Genomic DNA, 24,551 nt, shown 5'->3' with positions numbered 1-24,551 from the left:
AAAATGTAAGCTTTAATCAGACAGATGCCACTACTTAGCCACAACAGCCAAAATCTCAAAATGCTGTTGGCTGCTAGCCAGAGCGGTAACACTACAACCATTGTCTACTGTTGCTCACTGAACACCAGATACAGTTGCCTCATACAGCGACTCAAACTGTCACTTCTCTAACATCTTGCTTACAGATGTGCTCATTAGTTCAATTGTGAAGAAAAATTGTGAGATATGTTTTCAAGAAGCTACAGTATTAAGGGAGGTTAAGACTTCTGTTGTGGCTTCTGTAATGTAATAAATTAATTTCAGAATTCTTTGTAATTACCACTTCACGTGATACATATCAAGTAAAATCTGTTTAAGTAAAAAGAATTAAAGATGTCAGCCCACTGTAGATTAACCGAGGAGCAGCTGCAACTTTTTCACCTCCCTCCCTCTGCTGTTTCTCCTTACCCAATGATATTTGTGTGGATAATGAGGAGATTTTATAGCTACATTGCTTTAACAATGTATTAAATAGTAGCCTGCTGTATTGAACTGTAATGGAAGTCACACATTAGCTTGTTTCAGAACATAAAAGCCAGCAATTTAATGTTATTTTTGCTTGTTAGCAAACATTCGTCTTTCAAAAAGGCAGCAAAATTCAACTATTTACTTCAACAAAAGGTCAACTTTTAAAATAGTTAAAGAGGAATGATATGAATCGCATATAATTGACACGTGACGTGCGTCTTATTACAGTATGAGCGAGAATATGAATTAGTTTGTATTGGACTGTGAACCCTCTCCTCCATGACACGGTAAATGGAGGTTCGGTTATTCAACAATGTGATATTTTACGTGTATATTTGTTGTGTCGGTCAGTGCAGTGTGGCAGCACATCTTCCTACATTTTGTTATGACCGGACTGCGGTCTGTAGGTGTTTGCCTGTAAACGTCGTGATGTGTGTCGGTACTCACAGCACTGCAGGTAAATAAACCGCAGCCTCCAGTGTCTGTCCTGGTTTTTCCGCGTAATTTTGATAGACAAAGTGCTGAGACTGTTGTCGGGGACGGGACAGGGGTTTGTTTGGATGCTTATCTCCTCTGCATCGGTCGCCATCATTTTCATAGCCCTATCTTTACCCCCACCTCCTCTCTCACTATCTCTTTCTGCTCTCCCGCCCCTCGCGACAAGTGAACGCGCACGGTCCGCCGGATGTTGCACGCTCCCGATGATTTGAGGATGAGCGTCATGCAGCTTTAGCATTAAAATAAAAACTAGCTCGCACCAGATGTTGAAAACACTACATTTAGACAGTCTCCTGGGTTACATGTAGCATCCGTAGCAGCTACAAATTGACTTCGGTGTTTTCTCTGTGCAAAAGCCACAGAGACTTCACTAAACTAGAAAGTACTGTAGGCTAATGGATCACAGGCAGATGTACACAAAATCAGCTATTTCTTGTGAACGTTTTATGGCATCCCATGAGGTAGGCTATAAATAAAGATGAAGTGTTTTAGTCCCGCAGTGCTCCATGAAAACTCTCAGGAATCACATTGATTTATGGAGGCTCATAAGAGACAGTGAAATATATAAATACATAGGCTATTCATATTTATTATAAAAAAAGGATAGTTAGACAGTATAGACATGTAAATAATATTCTATTTTCTGTATTACATTATTATTATTATTATTATTATTATTATTATTATTATTATTATTATTATTATGTGTACCCATAATTTTATTTGCGTATTTGGTTCCCAATTTTGTTCATTCCTTATTGACATATTTTTTATTTATTTATGTTGGCACCACTTTCTCGTTATAAAAAAATACTTCTAATGCTATAACAAGATATTTTGAATGCAACAAGAAACTTTTACAATTTTGTCACATTAAATATCAAAAAATATGTTCTCGCTACAGCACAAAATCAACATAACTCATTAATACAAGAAATGCTTCTTAGTATAACAACATACCAACTTATCTCATTAAAACAAGAAACATTTCTCTTATAACATGATAAGTGGACAAAGTTGGCAAAGAAGAAACTTCCATATGTTGTTAACAAAAAAGTTTGTTTTTCTGTCATGGTGGTATTGTATTTGGTATGGTATTTTCTTGTTTATTTTTTTTTTACTTTAATTAATTTAATTTATTTATGCCCCTATGTATTCATTTCCGTATATGTCTAGATTAATTTATTTAATGTACTTGTGAAAATTCTGCTTACCTGCTCTGACGAGTTGCTACAGGTATGCTCTCCCTCTCCATATTCAATGTCTTCTGAGTTTGTTACCTGCAATATAAAACACTCTCACAGCACTTTCCACTCAGTCATACACCACAGACACCACATGTTTCTGTTGTGCTGAGTTAAAAAAAATAAATAAAAATAAATTTTTAAAATTGAAAACCATGTGTTGTTTTCATTTTCAGTTCTTCCTGAGCTGGGTTGTGAAACAGACATTGTGCAGATTTGTTTAGTTAAATACTATCTGTGACCATACCAATCATCCAATTATTACTGCAGTTCAATGAAGGAAAAATAGACAGTGAAATATAATCTACAGCTGGTATGGTGGTTTATATTTAGGAGTAACTTACTATAATACCTGAAAAGCTGTGGTGTCTTCTGGTTGAAAGTCAGGTCACAACCAGCATCACTGAAGAGATCACAAGCAGTGGTGTATCCGAGACATTTTGACTGGGCTGGCCACAGCATAACAGACCTTAATGAATGGCATGTGATCAAATTGTGTAAATACAGATGTTCAATGCATGACATTGCTTCAGCCTAGGCACAGATAAACTTATGTTAGCATCCACTGAAATGTTTGTACTCAAGGCCAGGTTGATGTTTTTATATTTTATAATACAGCATTATACTTGAAGTGCCATGCTGACCACCCACAGCAACTACATTTAATATTACAACCTAGAACAGCACTAACATGCTAACTAACATGTTTTTCCATGTACTATACATTACATTGTCAATTTCCACCTGTCACAGTCTCTGGTTATTTAAACATGTACATTTTTGCTCAGTAAATCTGTTCAGGATAGGCTACACATTCTGTAAGAGCCATTTCCCTGTAGTGGAGTAAATATGTCATATGTTACAGGTTCAGAATGAAGGTTAATTGACCAGCGTTTGTCCCACCTTATTGTGTTGATGAACTTGACCAACGACCTATCAGATCTGTGGTGGCCACAGGGGTGGCCAATAAGATTTCAGGGTGGCCGTGGCCCAGGTCACCCCCTAAAATCGCCATAGATCACAAGTGTCCTCTGATGCACCTGTGACCACACCCAACATCCAAGTAATATCATTTGCTGTGTCAGTGTCAATGACAAAGATGCATCAAATGTCTTTTATTGCATTTAAAATTCAACCAGATTGGAACGGTGAAAAGGACAAATAATCATGCCAGAAAAACCCCTGCATATGCTACTTAAGTTATGATGTCATGCATACAGAAACCAGGCCATACTGAATCATCAAATGATTCATGTAACAGTGTTCAATGTGAGAGTCAGAGTCAGCTTATTTCAAAGTTACATTTTAAAGCATTTTCACATTAAGTCTCTGCGAAGAAAGAATTTTCAAACAATAACATGACATTTTCATTGTTAATCTTTTTAAAATTACTATTGAGAAAAGTGATAATAGAAGAATACACTGTGAACATTTGAGCTTGGTAAAAGCAAAAGTTTTGAGATTTCTTTTGGAACAGTAACATCACAGAGATTAGTTAAAATTCAAAAATTATACAACACTGCATATTAGGTTGACCTGTCCACATTTTTAAATCAATACTGTACGCAGTAGATAGCTCATGGTTCAACCTAGTCAAGTATTTTTTTCCAACCTGTGGGTTGAGACCTCTAAGAGGTAGAGGTGGCTCTGATTTGGTTGCGCAATGATATATTTTTACTGTAAATAATTTATGGAACTTCATGTTAACTTTATGTTTTACTGACATTGAAGTAGTGAATACCTGCAGCCTCTAATCATTAATCAAGTAAAATAACCTGTAGGGAAATAAAAAATCCTCAAAACTTAGGTGTTTGTAAAAAAACAAAAGTTAACAACCATGTCAGGTCTTTATGTACAACAGTGTAACAGCACAATAATCCATGTAATGATGGACACATTCTGTGAGGCTGTTATTATCATGCAATTATGAAAAAATACATGTACATACAGATGCCAAAGATTCATGCTGTGAGGCAGACTTATCATACTGTAACACATCATATAACGCACGAATAACAATCACTTTTTAAAATGTTAGAAATTATTACTACTAATGGTATAGCCAAATCTAACAAGGTGTGTGTGTGTGTGTGTGTGTTTGTCTGTGTGTGCGGGGGAAGGGTTGTACAAAATATTATTTCTGCCACACCAAATTATGTTTCATTTTTCCGACTTTCCTCTCATTTACTTTTACTTGGTTTTATTTTCTAGATAAATCACCTCTGAAAATGATTCAAATAACCAATTGTTAAACTGGTCACATCCAGTAAACAAATGCAACCTGTGACGAGGGACGGCAAGCAGACATTGCTTTGTATTAAAGTCCAGATGAAACATCATTTCAAGAGTATCGTACTTCCATATCGTGACATATTTCTGAGTGAAACAGGATAGAAAGATGGGACATAATGTTGGGAGGAATTTGATTCGAACATTGAAAAGTTGGCACGTCATAATGAATCTTAGCTCTGTGTCACTAAAAGGTGAAGATTGATTGATGGGTGATGTCATGGTATTATTGGTTGAAATTGGTTGGTTCAAGCCTATGTGAGCACATTCATATTTTGTTTTACAGGAAGAAAACATGATTGGATTTTGATATAAAAATACAAATAAATGAATGTTTTTGTATTTTTGTGGCATATATTGTTAAATAGATGCACAATATGACCAGGGATGTGATCTAAAAGGGTTAAAAAGGCATTTTTTATTTCATCTCAACTTTAAGGTGTTGGAACCACTGGCCTAGTCTGAAGGAACAGGCCTACCTGTGATCCTGAATATGGGGCCCCTCTAAGACTTGGTGCTGTTTGCAGTAAAATAAGTTTGTCACAGTGACAGCATCAATAAATGTTTCATCCATTAAACAACACACAGTAAACATTTATTTTACAAAATGCACAAAGATCAATCAACATACAGCTGCAAAACAGGAATGCACCAGTATGAAATATTAAAGATGGTGATTTGTAATCAGCTAGCAGGCATATTGCTAAGTAACCTGTTCATTTCTGTGAAAGGGTGACTTGTAGTTCACCGTCACTGATGTGCTTGGCCTGTATGTGCAGTAAAATGCGTACCTTTGCATTTTTCAGAATAGCATGATGTTTTTTAAGCACTATAGAAAACATTCGGTGTGTCACCTCAGAGCTTTCTGCACTGATTGAATTTCTGGAACATATGGAATATAATATGACATGTTATTGTTCCAGATGATCCACACAACACTGTGTCACAGTATGCTTCCACTATTGTTGTTTGTCTTTGCACTTTGTCAACTAGCTAACTAGCAAGCTGGCTAGTTTAGCAAAGCATCTTGACATCGCTATTGCCTGTGTATTCCTTTGTTTACTAGCTTACTTGGACTCAAAACTTATCAGAAACTCAAGCGATTTTCTGTTACTGTCCTCTATACCCCTCTTCTTCTACCTCATCTCCATGATACATATGTCATATAACCTTTTCTTACAAGTTGAAACGTTTTCACTTGCGACATTGCACCATTACCTCGTCAAGCAAATCTGATGCATCGATGCTTAACTTTCCTTTCACTTTGTATGCAAATTCTCTCTAAAATTCACTTTGTGTGCAGTCTGAAAACACATTAATGCTAACATTAATTGTCCAAATAAGATACAATATATTCACAACACAGTGTTGATTAATTGACCAGATACTACAGTTAGCTAGCTAACAAGCAGTGCAATACATCAAGATCTAGGGTTTAATCACATTTTTGGTATACCCTTTGACAAAACCTGTAAATTAAAGCATTCTTTTTTTTCTGATAAAAGGCACATGATTTAAAGCAATGAATATTTTTGATCCCTGAAGAGTTTTTTTTAAGTCAGTATTGCAGGTCTGCTTATATATAAATTGGACAATTAGATACAAATGATCAATTAAACTTAGAAAATTTTGTGTATCAAATCTTTGCTTCAAATTGAGACAACATTTATAAAAACAAATGTATTTTTAAGACTTAACGTTAACTTATTCCAATATATCATCATGGCTGTGGACACACTAAACATAAGAATATCAGGACAGGTAAAGAAGCAATTGTGGGCAATGCAGTTGGTATCTCCCCAGATGCTAAATCATTTCTCAGAAATTTTCAAAGTCTATGAATGTTGACAGCTCTACAAAATTCATGTAGATAGTAATAAGAAATTACTGAATGCAAAATCTATACACCCATCCCATGCCCTCCCACCCTTCCATCATGCTAAAAAAGGCTAGCACATTCAAACTATTACAAATATGTTAAGGTAAGAAATAGTTTTATCACTATATAAAAAGTGCTTCACTCATTTTTTTTTTGTCACAAACACTATTCTAGCAAACATCATGCCTAACTACAAAAAACCCTGGAGCCCCATTTACCAATATTTTTGATATTAATGTTTAATCACATGACTCCCTGTAATTTGAAAGGACTGCTATGCTGCTGATCTCTGGTTTGCGGCTTTGGTTGGTTGACTGATATGGTTACAGCATGTTTTTTTGTATACCATTTCATTATATTATTCTGTTATTAAAAATAACAATTTACTTATTGCTCAAGTCTCTGTTCAGGCATGTGCCAGCACATCAGCCTTAGACTCCTAAATTCCTTGTCACGAGGAAACTGCTGCACAATGAGAGAGATCACTGGGTGGTTGCATTAATTAGGGAGAGAATATGTGAGGAATACAGAGAAAGAGCAGACAGAGAGATAACGCTGACTACTGCCAGCTGACACATTAAGAGTTTACAGAGTGCAGCACAGAAAATGAGAAAATGTGAGAAAATGACAAGTGGAGATAGAAAGCATTTCTTAAAGCGATTGTGAATTATGGATCTAAATGCTTTCAGCTGTAATTGCTGATGTCCTCCCATTCTGCTGTATAACATCTAACTTCACTTATGGCAAAACATTTGATTGTTTTTACCTCATTTACTCTGTAAGATCATTGTTAATGCTACACAGGGCAGGGTTTCTGGGTGGCCAAGTAGTTTGGTTGATTCCTACCTCCAGAGATAGTGACTCCAAAACATGTAGCACTTAATTCCAATTGGCTGAGTCAGACAGGAAGATATTATTAAAAAATTTATATGTCGAATAAAGATCTCTGTCCCTAATAACCAATATCATTACTATATACTATAATGTATTTTCACATTTCCCCCAATTGTCTCCTAAATTTAAGTGTTGACAATTAAAGTCCTCTCTGTGCACAGGACCTGCCATGTGCCTCCTAAAAAGGACATGGACCAACTGGTGCTTTTCACCTGACAGTAAAGAATTGTGCCAGTTTTATCAGCAGGAGTAGCTGATCAGAGCAACAAGGACATGTTCCCCCACCAGCCTCCCACCTGTTAACATTGCCTGCTACTGTGGGTGTTATTTAGGGGCTCCAGGCAAAGCCAGAGGCATTGATAACCAGGTAACTATTGTCTATGTCTGTGCCACTAGGACACCCTCATTACAGTCATGTATAAACACATGCCTGAAGCAGTTATTTTTAGTAGGAATTAGCTAACACAAATCAACTGTAATTCATCCCTTGTGTGATAGCAGATGCTTTTTAGTTGCTATTTGAAGACTACATTGCAATTTGAAAAAAAAGGTGTAATTTGTATTGCTTATTGAATTTCTTGAATAGCTGTGGTCAGTTATTGCTCTTAAACAAAATCGACTAGCCATAAAATGCCATGTCTTACAGTGATTTTAGAATAGTGTTGTCAGGTAGCATTTTATTAGAATAGCTTATTGCTTATAAAGGCCCTTATGGATATCTGGGTATTAGAATTTTACAGTTTACAGGTGAAGCAATCATGTAATTCATTTAAGGAAAAATCTGGTATTTTTCAACTTGGCCCTTATTCTCATAATTATGTCCATTCTGACTATGGATCATGCAAACTTTACACTCACCATCTCCATTGCAGAGATTCCAGAAACTCAAAACAACATACTGTATAGCACAGTGAGCACCTTTGAAAGCTTTTCAAATAAAGTTAAATTTTACACAAATAATTTAAACACTGGTATTTGAATCTGAGTGTTTGTAAACGCAGAAATTAGCCCCATTTAGCTATTGTAGCTAACTGCGTAAGGATATACCTCTTGGTAAACTTGCTGGCTAACCAAGCTGGCTGTTCAGTTAGCCAACTGGATTTGGTTATGCTGGATTGAATGGACCAAACATACTGAAGTTTATTTGGAAAGCTTCACAAAGCTTGCGCCGTGGTCTCAAAATACATTGTTTTTGCCTGAGTTACCTTTCCCTATAATCTCTACAACTAAGGTGATGACTGCAAAGTTAGCATTATCCATTAGTCACAATGACCACAATTATGAGAATCGAGCCCAGGTTGAAAGAAACTGTGATTTCCCTTTAAGGACAGGATAATTTTTCAGCATACCCCTGCCTCACAGTGTGTGCAACTACGTATGTAAATGCATGAAAATGCTTTGTTATCATGTATACACCTGTAGAGAAAGAATTAAATTATTTGTACATTTTCCTAAGTGTCATGAATGTGAAAACTCATTTGTCTTCACCAAGTACCCATTTCTGAATTGATAATTTAGTTTTTAAATAACCAGCTATGTTGGAATTTGCACAGGAAGGGATGGATGAAAGTTTTCTAGACCAAAGAGCAAGTGTTTGATGAAGAAAAAGCTGATTCATTACTGATCAACTTTTATTGGAAGAAGGTGTAGTGCTATTTAAATTACCCCATTGTGTCAATAGCTAAGAGCTAGTGTGCAACAAGCTAGTTTCAATACATTCATCAATCAGAAAACAGATTTTCTGCAAGATTCAAACATTCCACAACCCTTGATATGAAACATTATTTTGAAAAAATGTCTAAATTTCTCACTATATGTCGACTGCACATAGTTGTCATTGATTCAATATGGGTTATTGAGAAAGTGTGAAATCATGGGGATCAATGACACTATGGGCTGGGAGTTTCAATCTTTTTTTCTGTTGAGTAGTGTCAATACCCATTGAGTACTCCCTGTGATTCCCAACTTTTCCAAGACTGCAGTATGATGAGGTTTTGGATGAACTCGGTCAGAGGGTCACTTATGTTTTAATATTCCCAATGTATTTGAACTTTATGACTTGATCAGTGGCAGTTTTTGCTGTTGAGTGCATAAAAACTCACTGGCGGGTCTGTGTCAGTTAAGATCACATGTTGTCATTTGGGTAATTCTCAAACAGGTCCAAGCCAAAACACACCAGCCTCTCAGCTGACCGGATGGCCTGAAGGATGAGAGACAGGGACTGGTTCACGGTGCTGTGGCAAAATCCTTCATGGTCCGCAGAAATGCGTTTGAATGCTTTGCTGGTGACTTTGCAACGCAGGAGGGCTTCCTGTGAGAACCTGAGGATGGAAAACTGAGGAGTCTTTCCCGGAAGGCTGTATAACATGTTCCTATAGAGAAAAAGAGAAAGAGAGTCACTGAAACCTTTGTGGAGAAATGTGGTTACAACAGTCTGTCAAGCTGATGATATCAATTATCAATAAGTCATTATTGTCCATTTTTGCCCTTTTGGTGGTCAAAATGTTTTATTATGTCATGTTGTAGTGTGGTGTAGGAGGATTTTTCTCAAAGACATAAGCAGTGGTAGTCTTTAAAACCTGAAATAAATGTTTGAGTTTGTAGAATATTGTCACTGCTTGGTCATGATTCATGAAAAAATGTACTTCAAGAGCAACTTAACAACTTGTTCTGAGTCTGTTCAGGTTTTTCACATTAAAAGCCTAACAATAAAGGAAAGAGTGCAAGACTTTTACTGTAAAAATCTGCAGGAAGTGTTGACTCTCAGTAACAAAGGGATCATGCATATAATTTACTAATTCAAACAAGTGCATTTAGTGTTAAGATACTCTAATAAAGCCTAATGAATTGCAGTTTCCCCTACCATTCAACAAGTACAGAGCCAGTATTTGTATCCAATGTTTCTCTAAATCCTGATTCAAACGGTTGCAAATATGCTGAATATTAGCACAGAATACTAGCGATGGGCAACATCAACACTAAAATTGAAGTTCAAGTTCAAGAGAACTGCTTTAATAATTTGCATGCATCAAAGGAATACAGTGACCACTGAAACAAGGTCATATAAAAACCTTTTGGGGTTTTGCCCTCTGTTTAATTTTCTGTCATAAGCAAGTCACAAACATGCTGTGCCATATGAATTATCGTCCTAAAAAGACCCCCCGATCTATGTCTTTTTGTCTTTCTGTCACACATGTGTAGTACACACCAGCATGCACACACAGCAAAGCACATATATAAACACAGACAGGCCTTTGGGGTAGCAGAGTAGTCATTTGTAGGTCAGAACAGCAGGGGCTGTGGAGTGTTGCTCTCTCCTGGGCTGAAGTACATTGATTTCTCTTAAAGTGGCTGAACAGACAGTCTTAGAGAATAAATGGAGTGATTCTTCATCTGTTAAGACACAGGGCGTGAGCTGTAGGGTGTGAAGGAACACTGACCTTCAGCACGCAATTTAGACTCAAAGTCAGAGTACTGTGAAGGTTCTGTATCTACTCTACCACATAACACCAGTATATGGCCCCAGTGAGGCTAGTAATGTGAGTTATGGTTGTTAAGAATACTGTAATATGTATTTGTTGATAAAAGTGATGGTGGACTGTGATACTTAAACCTAACAATACAACAAAAGTTGGTTGCTGCATAGCATCACAGTTAAAGAGTGTAGCTTTCATATTCACCACAATGTCCATGTTTTCTTAGATTTGAACATGAACACATACAGTAAGTCAGCAGTAGATTTTCAAAAGGATTCATCTGCATTACCATACAATGATAAAAAAAAATACTTCTGACAAAAAAAGAACAATAGACATCGATATGAAAAAGAACATATCAACTGTAATGGGCTGCACGCCTGAAACAATTTTCAAGTCTCTGCAAGTTGATATTGGAATAGTTTCAAAATAAATGGAACTCAGTGGCTTCCAGGAAGATACCCTATCACCAGACATGAATGTTGACATTGGATGATTATGCAAAAGCGCAATTACTGCACATTCAATGGCAAGGCTGTTTTGTTTGTTTTTCTACATTCAGTTTTTTCAAGAGAGGGCACACTACATAGATGCTCCCACCCTTTATTTAGAACAATTACAACATTTCAACAGTATGTGTTCATCTTATCAATTTTACTAAAGCAATCTTTTCTTGAAGAGCATCTATTCTGTGTGCAGGTGCTTTTTTACTCTTGAAATTGTTTTTGTGTTTTTTTCCCATACACATGAAATCATGTTGAGATGTGTATACATTTCTTGAATACTTCTTACAATGCTTTTGCCTTCAATGCCAGTATTTTTGCATGGCAATGGTATAATTCAGATTAGGGAAAACTGTGGTTATGGCAAATGTACATCTTTTAATAGATGTGCGCTGACTATGGTAGAAGACAATGGCAGTCCCAGATGTTAACTGAACAGAAACAATAATATGGAACAAAAGGGAAGCGTAATGCACAATTCTGATATACAGTACTGTTCCTTTGTGACAGAAAGCTCAAAAGTGCCCCAGAACTAATGTAATCTTTTCTGTCCATGTCCCCTAACCAGCAGACTGCCATCCATCGTCTGTATGTGAATATCCAGCTATGAAAGAGATCTTTTTGAGGCACTTCAGAGTGTATATAAAGACATCTGCCACTGGTTGGTGTGGCCCTCGACAGCCTGACATCCACTCTTAATGGAGGCCATCTCCTGCTCTGCAACACAACAAATTGAGTTTAAGCTACGTCTGCTAGTCCCAGGTGTCACTTATGCAGGAGCAGCAGTATCCATCCAATACTGACAGCTGTGTGGTGTGTGTTCTGGTAGCTCTCTGTGAGAACCTATTTGAGTTTTAGTTTCAAAGAGAGGACATTTGGGCTTATCCTCCCTTTTTCAACAGGAAGTTTAAAGATTAGGAAATGGCTTTAGGTTTAAGGTTAAGAACTAAATGCCTAACTCGACTATTTAATAGTGAACTTGGATGTTTTATGAATTTGGATGCCTTCTGTTTTGGTGCTACATTTAATTTGGAAGCACATGAATGGAATAGATACAGACTTTACAGGTTGAGAATTGGAAGGAAGAAGTGTTGTATTATATGTATGTATGTATGTAAAAACCAATATGGACTCAATGGACTAATATGTAAGTCCCCTGTTCCATATGCCACTATACATATTGATTTGGAATAATATAAATTTTTCAATATAATGACTTTTTTGGGAATCAGTGTATTGATTTTGTAAGTCACACTTTCAGGTCTTTCACCTTTCACATTTAGTAAGCTGACTTCAATAACCAATATGTCAAATTCACTTCAGGAAAAGCTTGCAAATGGACCTTGAATTGAATTAATTTTTAAAAAAAATATCTAAATCTATATTGACATTTTTACATTATATAACTGAATTTGCACCGATAAAACACAACACAATACTAACACTAACACTAATATATTAGAAAACATTACTACCAACTTGCATTCTGAGGTTAGGACCCAACCTGTGAACAGGTTGCAGCATCTGACATTAACTGTGAACTCAAATGGGTTCTTGCATGTACATCCATGTCTAATCCATACTGGGCAACATTCCTAGTAAGTAAGTAAGTGAGAGGCCTTTAGAGTGACTAGATATTAGGAAACTTGAGGTGATGAGATTTTTCTGGTCCTTAAAATTACCTGTAATGTGTTGCGGAAAACATCTTGGATTTCCATTGCTAAAACAATAGCATAGATTTTAAAGAAGGTTGCCCCGCTGCACCATTGCTCCCTTCCTTCGCGAATGAAAAGTCAGTAAGAGTAATTTATCAAACCACCTGTTCAACAAGCATAAACATGTAGAAAAACGATATTTTCAACTGCTTGCCCCCAGTCTGTGGTATGTTTTACCACCACAGTGCGCTTGTTAAGCTAATAGTGAACTGTTACGAACAAGCTTAAATGAAAGTGTAACATATTTTTCAAATTTGGCAAATTCTTGTAAAATTAGCTACTGGGTGACACTGCAGTCCCTGTGTGACCTGTGAAGTACAGAGAGCCGTGTCATTCAAAACCTCACCCAAACTGCACACCAAGTATCTAGTCATCCTGCGCTGCCACCCAATTTGACATTGCGCGCTACCCAGCTGGATAGAGCCAATTGGAGAGAAATTCAATCACTTTTTTTTTAAAAAAAAAACAGAAGTAGAGTGAGAAAGGCCAAAACAAACCTTGGAAATTATCTAAAATCTAAAGCAGAGGAAATTGGTATTATTAATAGTAATGTGTGCCACCTGATGTGTCCACAAGTTTTCCGCATATATCACTACATTAATGCTCTTTGTAGGACAGGAATTATGGCACTTGACTTTGTCTTCCTTGTCGCTCTTTTACCAGATAATGCATAGCTCCACGAACCAGACAGAATAGTGACCCCACGTGTATCTAAAATGAAATAGACTCTAGCCTATGTTCTGTTAATATGTAGGTTAGCCTACAAGGGTTTTATTTCTTGGAAATTTTTTCCACCTGAGAGGATAATTATTGTTAGCAGCTTTGATCAATAGGCATATTTTCAACCAAATAACCAACAATGGGCTGTGCATTGCCAGACCTATTCCACCCCTCTCTATTAGTGTAACAGTGGAAGAAAACTCTCTTGGAATTTCAAGCCAACAACACGCCACCATCAACTTTTACAATAGGTAGGTAGAGTCCTCTATATGTGCTGTTGTAGGCTTCAGTGCCATATAGCTTTGATTATTCATTTGGCCACAGGATTAGGCTACTGTTGACAGATTAGTAGATGTGATATATTAAAAGAGGACGTGTGATCATTTTGTAGCCAATTCATGTTGAAGTTGGAAAAGTTTAATTTTGAGAAATTACGTGGGCATGGATAGGCTATTAAATTTGATAAAATAGTCAGGAGATTACTCTACATATTTTAGGCAGACCACTGTTGTCTTGCACTTGTGCAGGCCATTCTGTGCTTATTTATAGACTGGACACAGCCTACGTATAACTAAACTGTCAATGTTGTAGCTGTTGTTAATAATGTTGAAGGGTTAGGGTTAATATTAATACTAGATAGAGGGCTCCTTATAAAGAAAAAATGTGAATGAAAAAACAGAATCTTTTTCTATAAATTCTATTTCATGTCAGAAAATGGTTTGATATTCATTTTTTTCAAATTGAGTGACAAAACCATTTTTAAAAAAAGCAGCATTTTTAATTTTCCGATTTTCATTTCAGAATAGGAAACTGATTGAGACAAGAGGATGTGTCTTACTGTCTCTGAGTCTCCATACTCACATCCATAATCATTGCCATCCCAGTCATTCCCAGTCAGAACAAGCCCACAATGCCTAAGCTTCAACCGGGTAATCACAACTGAATTTTTTCTTTTGTAGGCAAAATTGCTTTTTTCTTTTTACCCTGTTTTCTGTATTGTAAACTAAGACCTTCTGTTCTTTTCTTTTTCTATGTATTCTGCCTCATTTCTTTGACTGACTTGTTTATGATTGAAGTGTACTCTGACAGTCCATTTTGTAGGGCAATTTCTACTCTGTCTTTATCAGCAGTGTTCTTTGCCAAGTAATCTGCTTCCTCGTTTCCCTCCACACCCATGTGTGCTGGTACCCAAATAAAACCCACATCACACCCTGCCTTGTGAAGTCTGTATAATGTTTGATAAATCTCTGTCAATATATCAGGTCTGGACTTGGATTTGATTTCTCTTATTGTAGTTAAAGCTGCTGCTGAATCACTGCATATGACTGAGTTGTCTGATTTATTGCCCTCTACCCACCAAAGTACCCATAATATTGCCAACATCTCTGCTGTGACTATTGACATCTGATCTCAAATTCTACGTCTGTTTTTAATTCTTAATTTAGAAATGGTTAATCAAAACGCTACTTTCCCACTCTCTGGATCCTTTGATCCATCATAAATCTGTAAATGTGATCTCCAATCTTGTTGCAGATGAGACTTAACTTCCTTGACTATATCTCCTGATTTCTTTCTTTTGTTATTATTCAGTATGAATATATGGACCAACAGACTGGGGAGAAAACATTAATATTAATAGTACCAATTTCCTACGCCTTAGATTTTAGTTTATCTCCAAAGTTTCTTTTGGCCTTTCTCCCTCTACTTCCGTTTTAAGAGAGGCAATTGAATTTCTGTCCAATTAGCGCAATAAAGCTGGGTATCGTACAATGTCGAATTGGGTCACTATGCGCTGTTGAATGGGTCGTGCGTGATGTCTATTGGGTAGCAGCGCAGGATGACTGGATAGGTAGTGTGCAGTTTGGGTGGGGTTTTGAATGAAATGGCTCTGCATAGTAAAACGAGTAATGTTGGTATGCTGTCAGTGAGGCAGCTTCTTTCCACAACCCAAACCAAAGTCATGCCAAATATAAAGTTGAATATCTCTAATATGTTTTTATTATGATTAATGAGTAGCGTCTACAGTGTGTTTTCTGAGGGGAGCTGTCGGAGCTTGTTGAAGTCTGGCTCAAGGTCTCGTCTGAAATTGACAGCAAATCAATCCAGACCACACCATCAATTATTACACAATTTATAAATGCATATTAAAGTGTTTTTAGCATTTCTATGCCCACATATTTTTCAGCACTCTGTGTATAAAGTATGTGACATGAGTTGTGGACTGCAAAGATGAAATGGAGAACAGAGAATTGAAAGAGGAATGGACGGAGATATGCATCCATTCTGCTGACCAATAAACACTTCATCTGGTAGTCACAGCTTTTGTGGCTAGGATCAAGGCTCTGGTCGCAGACAAGCTCTGCAATTTCTCCTATTATGTCTAGCCATGCTGTCATGTTGAATATAATGTAATATAACAAACTTTAGTTTTTGTTATTTTATGGACAACGTATTGACTGTTATTAATGTTAAGTTATTAGCACATTCATGAGCTTGGGTCACTGGGACACACTAAATTCAATTTTGGGCCCTAAAATAAAAAATATTTAAGAACCCTGCTGTAACTGTACACATATACACTTTTTGTAAATTAACATGAAATGTATATACTGTAGTACTCTATGGTACTCTAGGTTGAGAATGCAGTTGTTCAGCTTTACAGTTGGATAAAAATGACATTTAAAGTTGAACCACAGTTCAAACCTCTTATGGCACACAGTGGGACTACCTACTGACCCTGTTAGTGACCAAGAGTACTTATTATCCTGAATCTCATTCCAGTGTCAACAGCAAGTGCATCTTTGAACTGAAATATTTACAGCTAGCTCTGTGCTGACTTACCAAATTCCCTTCACTATATCCTATAGTAGTCACACACACAGTGGATATGATCCTTTGGAAAGGCAAAATGTTCAATTTAAGAAGATTACTCCGCACATAACCACAGAAATACAAATCTTAGACATTGTTGTGAATTTACTGTACTGGACTGCTGCACACCAAAAATGCCATAGTGATGTTTTTAAGTCTTAAAATGTACCTCAGGTTTTGTTGATTCAAATTCAATGTAAATCATCAAAGTCAACATTTTAAGAGACTATTCAGTGCTCTTAGTCTAATTGTCTTAGTCCTGTGAGAGAATGGTAAGTTCCTTTATAAATGAGTGCTATTAAGCCTTAATGCTTTCCAAGCATGATGGAGCAGCTAATTTTAGCTTGGATGCTAATGGCAGTCTAGGACAATTAAAATGTCTATTACTGCCATAAACTGTGAATAACACTGAGTAGCAGAACCCATTTATTCTGTTAGAATCTAGCGGAAAAGTAGACAGCTAAAGAGCTGTGGGGGAAGACAGAGTGTGTGCCAGACACTGTGTGGATGCTAAAATCAAACAGAACAGAGGTGGTATCATTATGAGATAGAAATATAGTCGCTGAGAAAAAAGTCCCCCACTATCAGTCAAGGTCAGCTGTCCTCCAACTAAATGTGATTTGATATGATTTATTGTGTTTTTTTATTAGCTGGACAGTTTGACTAAAACAACTTCACCAACTAATCTGGAGCTCTCACTGTCTTGTACACACACTGTGTAGAGACAATGAATCACTGCTGCTCTGCTCTGAAAAGCTGCTGCTTGGAAAAAATTCAAACACTGTTGTGTATAAATTATTTTCCCTTCTCCCTGTTTTGTCAGAGGGAATAAGAATGTGTTCACTGTGAAGCGCAGGTTTTATATTACATTATTGCTGTTCTGCTTCATATGTAGAACAAGTTGAAAAAGAAGGGGATGTGTCTAGCGCTAGACAGATGGCTGATGGTAGATTTAAATCACCACAGCACAGGACTGCATGTGATTTAGTGACTGTGTGAAAATTACAGTCATAGGGGCGAGGAGGGTCAGATAAGAAGGAGGGTTATTATTTTTTCTCTTTGCTGAAGGAAGGTTAGTCAAAAATGTTTTGGGAGAGCAGGGGGGGATCTTGTAGGATCTTGTCTCCCAATTTATATTTTGTTCCATTCTTCCCTTGTGAGATTTAGGATTTGTTTAAATATATGTGCCACACCATCTGATTCAATTCATATTTATAATCCATATTTATCTGTAATTGGAATCAATGTAGGACAACAAAAATTGCAAGGGTTAAGCCCCTCAGCCACCTCAAGTCACACCAGTACTCAACATAGCAAAATTAGTTAAGTTCAGTTCAGTCACTGAGATCAGTAGATTCCCTTTCAGGAGCAAAATAAATCTGCATTAATTTTTTGCATTTAAGTTTGCATCAAGTTTAACTTTAGTGAATTTTGACATCTGAATTTGAGCTTTCGACCAATAGCAAAATGTCTTGAAGGTGCTGACCTTTGAGGGAATAGAGACCAGAGATTCCAGAATGGAGGTAACTATCTTAGCTGAATGTGCCGACGCCGTTATTTAACCTCCTTTGTTGGAGTATAAACTGTTTCACAAAAAAGAAATTTGCAGGCAATTATGAGACAAGGGTTGATGTCGATAATCTGTGTGAATTTATTATCCCGTCAGCAACAATCTCGCTAGATCAGAGAGCTTTTTTCCTCATTCTTAATGAAATGGTGTATAATCATGAGAACAAAATGGGAGAGTAAACAGAAAGAAGCTTGGAGAGCTAGTGCGACTGACTAGCACTAACATGTTGTCCGTTGGCTAGCTGTAGTAGTGGTCACAACGTCGTCAAGCTTCTAGAACCACATATTTTGTAAAGACGGACAAATGAATTTCACTGTCTCTTGTGTGATTGAACACAGTGGTAACAATTGTTCATGTAAACTTGCATGTGAAAGTCAACTCAGCTGTACGTAAAAGAGCTCATCTGTACCAGAGAGTATGAATGCATGCCCTGTACAGATTTTTCTCTCTTCTCTTATTATTTGGAATCTAAGAGTAGGGCGAGAATATTACAAAGCTGAAATCCATCAGTACCCACAGTACTGCTGCCTTGATGGGCCCGGTTCATTCTTTCTTTCAGTAGCAATACCCATTTATTTAGCTGCTTTTTACTCTAAAATATAGAGCAGCTGTCTTTTCTCCATTTTATTATGTTTGCCATACATTTTGATTTTGAGATGTTGTGGGGATGGTATTGCAGTTATTTTCTATAGAAACTATAATTCTGGGGACTGCCCTGCTTTTTTTAATCAAATGAAATATAAGCCTGCCTCACTATCCAAATGATATTCATACGGTCCCTTATTGTAACTCTTATTGTGAACAGCAAATTACATTCTAGGTTTTGGCCTCAGGAATTGCTGTCCCGAAATTAGTGGTGCGTTCCGAATGTTTCACAGGCAGCGCAGGAACTGTTCAGATGAATCATGCCTCTGCAGGCTATATTCTTTTGTGTTCAAACAGGTGTAACCTAACACCTTTTTCTTCATCTGTCAGCTTGTTCTGAATAAGCCAGTGTTTCCACCACATTCATTCTCCAGCAATGGGCCACCACTGCAGTCCCTGTGCACAATATTGACTCATATACTCACAATGAAAAGCTATGCACACTAAAGAATTAATAAATGTAATGATTGATAATCTAACAACAGACATTTTAGAAATGAGTCCGTGGTATACATACAGTATGTATAAATGCTTTCAACATCCCATATGAGACCACTTAGTTCTCCTTGATTTAGGCAATAAATGACCAAACCGTCTCACAACAATACAGTGAAATCAGGTATAAAGAAGATATGAATCCATTCACACTCAGTTCAGAACGTTCAAGCTGCATTACTTACACAGTATCAAAATCAGTTCTTTGTTCATCCCATTTGAAACCACTCTATTCAACACATAAAGCATTAAATAATATGTCACCTGTGGCATGTAACCTCATGAAAATTTAGCTTGCTATCGCTTTTGCCTTTTTTCATTCATTCATGTTACAGCTTGACTTCTATTACAACACAGTCTGTTGAGTTTGTTATCAAGACCCTGAGTAGAACTACAGGAAGAGAACTTCAAATTCACAGATGCGTGTCCAAATTCTTAACATAAAAGAAGTGGGAATATTCTCTAAAAACTTAGTTAAACTATTCATGGTTCATCTGCATATAAGATGGTGAATCAAACTTATGACAGTTCATTTTCCACAAAATATTAAATATAACGATTTTGTTTGACTTCAAGTGTATCTTTCAAATTAAGTCTGATCCCTAGACTTTGGGCACTATGTGTTAACAGGGCTCACACACAGTTCTTTGTATATTGAACCCACTCATATTAAAGCCGAGACTTGGCTCTTTAATGCAATATCCATTATTTGCAGTTTCCCATTTTTTTCAAATTGAATGTGCTGAAGCACTGAGCCTGAAGAACAAAAAACATGTAACTTTCCAGATACTGTCTGAACTGTATGTGCAGATGGTCTCTCCACACAGGGAAAAAACACCTGATAACTTGTAGTCTGTAAGAATTACATAATACTTTTTAATGCAAAGCATAACGTATATTCATGGTAAACCATTCCCTTTTTATTTCTGTCACTGTATGGCTCTATGATGACATGGTCTTCACAACTGTAGTAATATTTTCTATTTTTTCAGGTTCCCAAATTCAAATACTGACAGTGCAGAGTTGGTGATGTTTTCTGCTGCTGATTTCTAACAGCAGGACTTCAAGCTTTGCAGTGGGACTCTTTTTACCTTTGGTTGACATTTTTGTGAATTAAACTTGCCCACATATGGAGTGGAACACTTAGTCTTATACAGCAATGTGTGGTTAAAAAGTTGAAACTTTATTTAAATTTATGACAAGTTTGTGCAGTTAAGAGGGTTTGCCAAATTAGATTTGGAAGCCTCCACACTGTAAAAAAAAAAAAAAAAAAAAAAAAAAAAAAGAGGATTTGAGGTTTTAGCTACCTCAGCTCATTTTCCTAAGTCAGTTCAACTAAAATGTTCGGTGAACTTGAAATATAAACAGTTTAGAATAGCTAAACAGTTCAATCAGAATAGTTCAGGTAACATGGATTTCTTAGTTGCCTCAACTGTATGTATGTGCGACCCCTGCAAAAATGCGTAGTAAACCCCACACAGCCAACAAGGGCTGTCCACCTCCTGCAGCGCCATGTGACACAACAAACTTCCATTACGGATGAAGAGTTCACGAGGTAAGAGTAAACTACTACCCTGCTTGTCCTTGTCGAAATGCTTTGTTTTGTTTTGAATAGGTAAACTAGACAAATGTCACACAGGGTTGTCAAAGTAAACCGTGCAGCAGCAGTTTATAAAAAGCCAAACACTGTTTATGGCTAATTTTAAAACTTGTGTGAGTTTTAGCTGTAACTTAACTGTTTGTTAACATAGCTAAACTACGGTATGAGTATAAAGGTTCTGCACGATGTTAAGTGCATACGTTACACCGATTAAGTTACATTACTTTCCCACCGTGGTTTTTCTTTTTTATAGACATAAACCCCATTTAGTTACATATCCATTTTCACATATCAGCGCCCACGTTAATTGAATATAAAACTCTTAATTTGCAAAATACTGAGCGTGTTATCAAGAATTAGTCGGACGACGGAAGCTAAAATTAAAATCAAAAGTGTCTGCTCCATGACCGTCTGCAGCAGAGTCGCAGCACAGAGTAGCAGAGTGAGACGTCTGTCCTCCCTCCTGCTCTCTGTAAACACACACATAACGTTCGCTGATAGTGAGTAGCTGCTCTCATGTCTCCCCGGGTCTCTGTGCTTGTTTTGGGCAGAAACTCTCCCGCTCTCTGCCTGCTCAGCCTGCTCTCGGATGGTTGGCGGGCTGCTCCGGTAACTGCAGCCTCGCCCTCACACACGCGCTGTTGCGGTCTGTCTGGCTGCCCCAAGCACTGGTACTGTAACAGCGAAGAGACACGCATCGAAATCCAAGCGGCGGCCTCCGGCTGATTTGACGGCTTTTCGCAAATGAGGGCTCGCCTGAGCGCAGTCTAAAACTGGCGACTTGGTTGCGTTTTCAGACAGAGTTAACAGCTTGCTACTGTAGGTAGCAGTGTAGTGATAGCACAGTAGAATACCGATTGACAGCAAATACTAGCAGATAGTAGATAATGGAAATCGTCTTTTAAGCAATAAAAGTTATTCAGCCGATTGTCTAGCTTGAACAACAGCTTGTTTTTTTCATCATTCTTTGAAACCCTACATTAACCCAGAAGCCAAAGTGGAAACTGATAGCTGCTGACAGAATTTCACATTTGACATATTCATTTTTAAGTCAGATGTGACTCAACAGCAATTTCGTTTTGTTTTATATTTGAGTGTAGAGTATATTTAAATACACAAGTCAGTGGCACTGTTTTTACTCAGCCTATTTCCAGCATTTTTAATGTAAGCATCAATGACATGAGATAGCAACTCCTGTGTGTGTGTGTGTGTGTAGTCTATTTTTGCCAAACCTGATTTGTCTGTTGAATATACTTTTTTGATGGATGAAGGCTTTGTACTTTAATACTCAGTTTGCTGAGATTATTTCCTGGAATTGAATATTACTAGCTAAAAATGGAAAACTATGACACGATCTTTTCATGACTGTTCATTGTGGACTGATTTCTTTTTCTCTTTTTCTTTTTTTTTTTAGTTATTATCGTTTCCATATAGTTTGTGCATAGATAAATCAAAAGATACAGCTTTATATGTAGATTTATTACAGTGACTCTTCATAGTTTTGGTACATGAATGACTGATACAGAAATACAGAAAGCCCTTCGGCAGTAATATATGTACATAACTAAAATAACAGAGATGGCAATCTAACTTTGACTTTTTTTTCCCTCAGAGCTGGAGGCTGCACTAAGCAACAACCTGTACTCTGAGTCGTATGATTGGATCTGTAAGTACTGCACATATTCTTCAGTCAATCAACGCAACATTAGGCATTACAAGCTAAAACACAAAAACTATAACAGGTCATGCCCCTTGCCTTGCATCTACAATGACTGTGTGTGCTCTTTTAAGACACAAGTTGCTCTTAAAAATCAATTGAAACATGAATCAGTGGTTTGTCAGTCTCAGCAGGCTGTTGCCTATGAATCTAATTCAAATGTAATAACTCATTGGCTACTGTGTGAATTGATTTTTCTGAGCCATGTACTCTTAAGCAATACTTTGCTCATTTGGGAGTTCATTTGAAAAGTAAGGAAAGTGTTAACTGTCCTTTTTGAACAATGTCAGTTTAAGTCTGGTGTGTATTCCACCTTTACTGGGCACAAAAGTAGATATCACTTTGATATAATCCACTTTTCTGGATTAGAAAAAATAAGACCTGAACTTATTTGTCATCACAGTCCAGCAGAAACCAGTGGTGTACAAATAGGAGATGAGGTTTCAATAGATAATGATAGCCTTGCATCCTTATGCCTACGTATGCAAACAATTTTGCATGTGTCTAAGTCAGCTACACAGGAAATAGTTAATGAACTGTGTTTTAGGGGGAGAGTTTACCAATAGGTCAATTGAAAAAGTGCTAAGGGAACATAATGTCAGCACTGACAACACTGTTTTAAGTGTGGTACGGGAAACACTGCAGGAAACTAATCCTCTTTGTTTACTTTCAAAGACAGGACCTTTTGGCACTGACCACAGGAGGTCATTGTTTTTCAGAAATAATTTTACTTTCATTGAGCCAGTGGAATATATTTTAGACAATACTACCAGGAAGAAGACATTTGTATATGTCCCCATTCTAAGTGTTTTAAACAGAGTTACCAAATAGAAATGATATTCTAGACAAAGTATTAATTGAAGAATCAGTTACATGGCAGTCTGGTCATTTTAAAAGTTTTCGTGACGGCTTATTCTTCAAAGAAAGTCCGCTGCTCTCCAGAGAGGAGCTGTCAATTGCTGTACACAGATGACTTTGAAATATTCAATCCTTTAGGTACTTTTAGAAAAAAAAATAAGGTCTGTGCTGTGTATTGGGTAATAGCCAATTTGCCTATCAAATATCGATCATCTCTACAATCTATATACCTTGCAGTGCTGTGTAACAGTAACGATGTAAAAACATTTGGCCATGAGAAAATCTTTGAGCCCCTAATAAAAGACATACAGATACTTGAGAACCAAGGTGTGTTCATCCAGAGGTTAGGAGCAAGCATCAAAGGGACAGTGCTTTTTGTTTCTGCTTATAACTTAGCAGCTCATTCACTTGCTGGCTTTCAGGAGTCATTCATTGTAGACAAATTTTGCAGATTTTATTTAGTCAGCTGTTAAGATATTCAGACAACTGAAGTAAGGGGTGGGTTATTTCCCCTCAGGAAAAAATTGACTCATAAGGCAAATGTTTTGGAGGTTATACACAATCAACATGTACAGAAAGTAAATGGTGTTAAAAGTGATTCTGTTTTGAACAAGTTGACTTACTTTCATACAGTTACGGGGTTCCCACCTGACTTTCTGCATGACTTCTTGGAGGGAATTGTGCGTGTTGAACTTAGCTTGTGTTTGAACAAGTTGATCTCAAATAAGTACTTCACATTGGATGAATTAAATTCTGTTCTTCATAATTTCCCATACTTATTCTCTGGTGAGACTAATCGCCCCAACAAAATACCCCCGAGTTTCAGAATCAGTGGATCAATTGGTGGAACCGGACATGAGAACTGGACTTTGTTAAGACTGCTTCCGTTGGTCATTGGTGAACTAATCCCAATGAATGACAAAAATGGGCTGTGCTTCTTGAATTGAAGGACATAGTGGAACTTTTGGCATCATCAACTTTCACAAATCAATCACAATGCTACTTGGAAGATAAAATCTCATTCCATAGGCAATTGCTTCAGGGGACCTTTCCTGACTATAAACTAAGAC

General features: G+C 37.0%; 2 protein-coding genes and 1 long non-coding RNA gene across 20 annotated transcripts in view; 1 reads left to right on the top strand and 2 right to left on the bottom strand.

The window, feature by feature from the left end:
* si:ch211-51h4.2 overlaps positions 1–1,564 on the bottom strand; it is an 87,075-nt gene extending 85,511 nt beyond the window's left edge. For both annotated transcript variants that reach the window (XM_042416184.1, XM_042416185.1), the window contains exon 1: positions 955–1,564. In XM_042416184.1, coding sequence (XP_042272118.1) covers positions 955–1,243 — 289 coding nt within the window. In that variant the 5' untranslated portion in view covers positions 1,244–1,564. The remainder of the gene's footprint in view (positions 1–954) is intronic.
* A 3,547-nt stretch (positions 1,565–5,111) lies between these two features.
* LOC121900143 (inactive N-acetylated-alpha-linked acidic dipeptidase-like protein 2) overlaps positions 5,112–24,551 on the bottom strand; it is a 651,762-nt gene continuing 632,322 nt past the window's right edge. For all 10 annotated transcript variants that reach the window (XM_042416175.1, XM_042416174.1, XM_042416172.1 and 7 more), the window contains one exon: positions 5,112–9,683. In XM_042416175.1, coding sequence (XP_042272109.1) covers positions 9,437–9,683 — 247 coding nt within the window. In that variant the 3' untranslated portion in view covers positions 5,112–9,436. The remainder of the gene's footprint in view (positions 9,684–24,551) is intronic.
* The window catches only part of LOC121900146, an 11,801-nt gene continuing 8,008 nt past the window's right edge, over positions 20,759–24,551 (top strand). Inside the window, exons 1-3 of one of the 8 annotated variants that reach the window (XR_006096905.1) lie at positions 20,847–20,861; positions 21,458–21,515; positions 22,519–22,572. This is a non-coding gene — a long non-coding RNA (uncharacterized LOC121900146). Of the gene's footprint in view, positions 20,862–20,892; positions 20,922–21,457; positions 21,578–21,615; positions 21,726–22,518; positions 22,573–24,551 lie in introns of those variants that run through there. The other 7 variants (XR_006096902.1, XR_006096900.1, XR_006096901.1 and 4 more) reach the window with 7 other exon arrangements.

This window comes from Thunnus maccoyii, chromosome 7 (assembly GCF_910596095.1).
Source record: "Thunnus maccoyii chromosome 7, fThuMac1.1, whole genome shotgun sequence".
Classification (NCBI taxonomy): Eukaryota; Metazoa; Chordata; class Actinopteri; order Scombriformes; family Scombridae; genus Thunnus; species Thunnus maccoyii.
The sequence above is the reverse complement of the archived record's forward strand: the minus strand, read 5'-3'. Positions and strand labels throughout refer to the sequence as shown.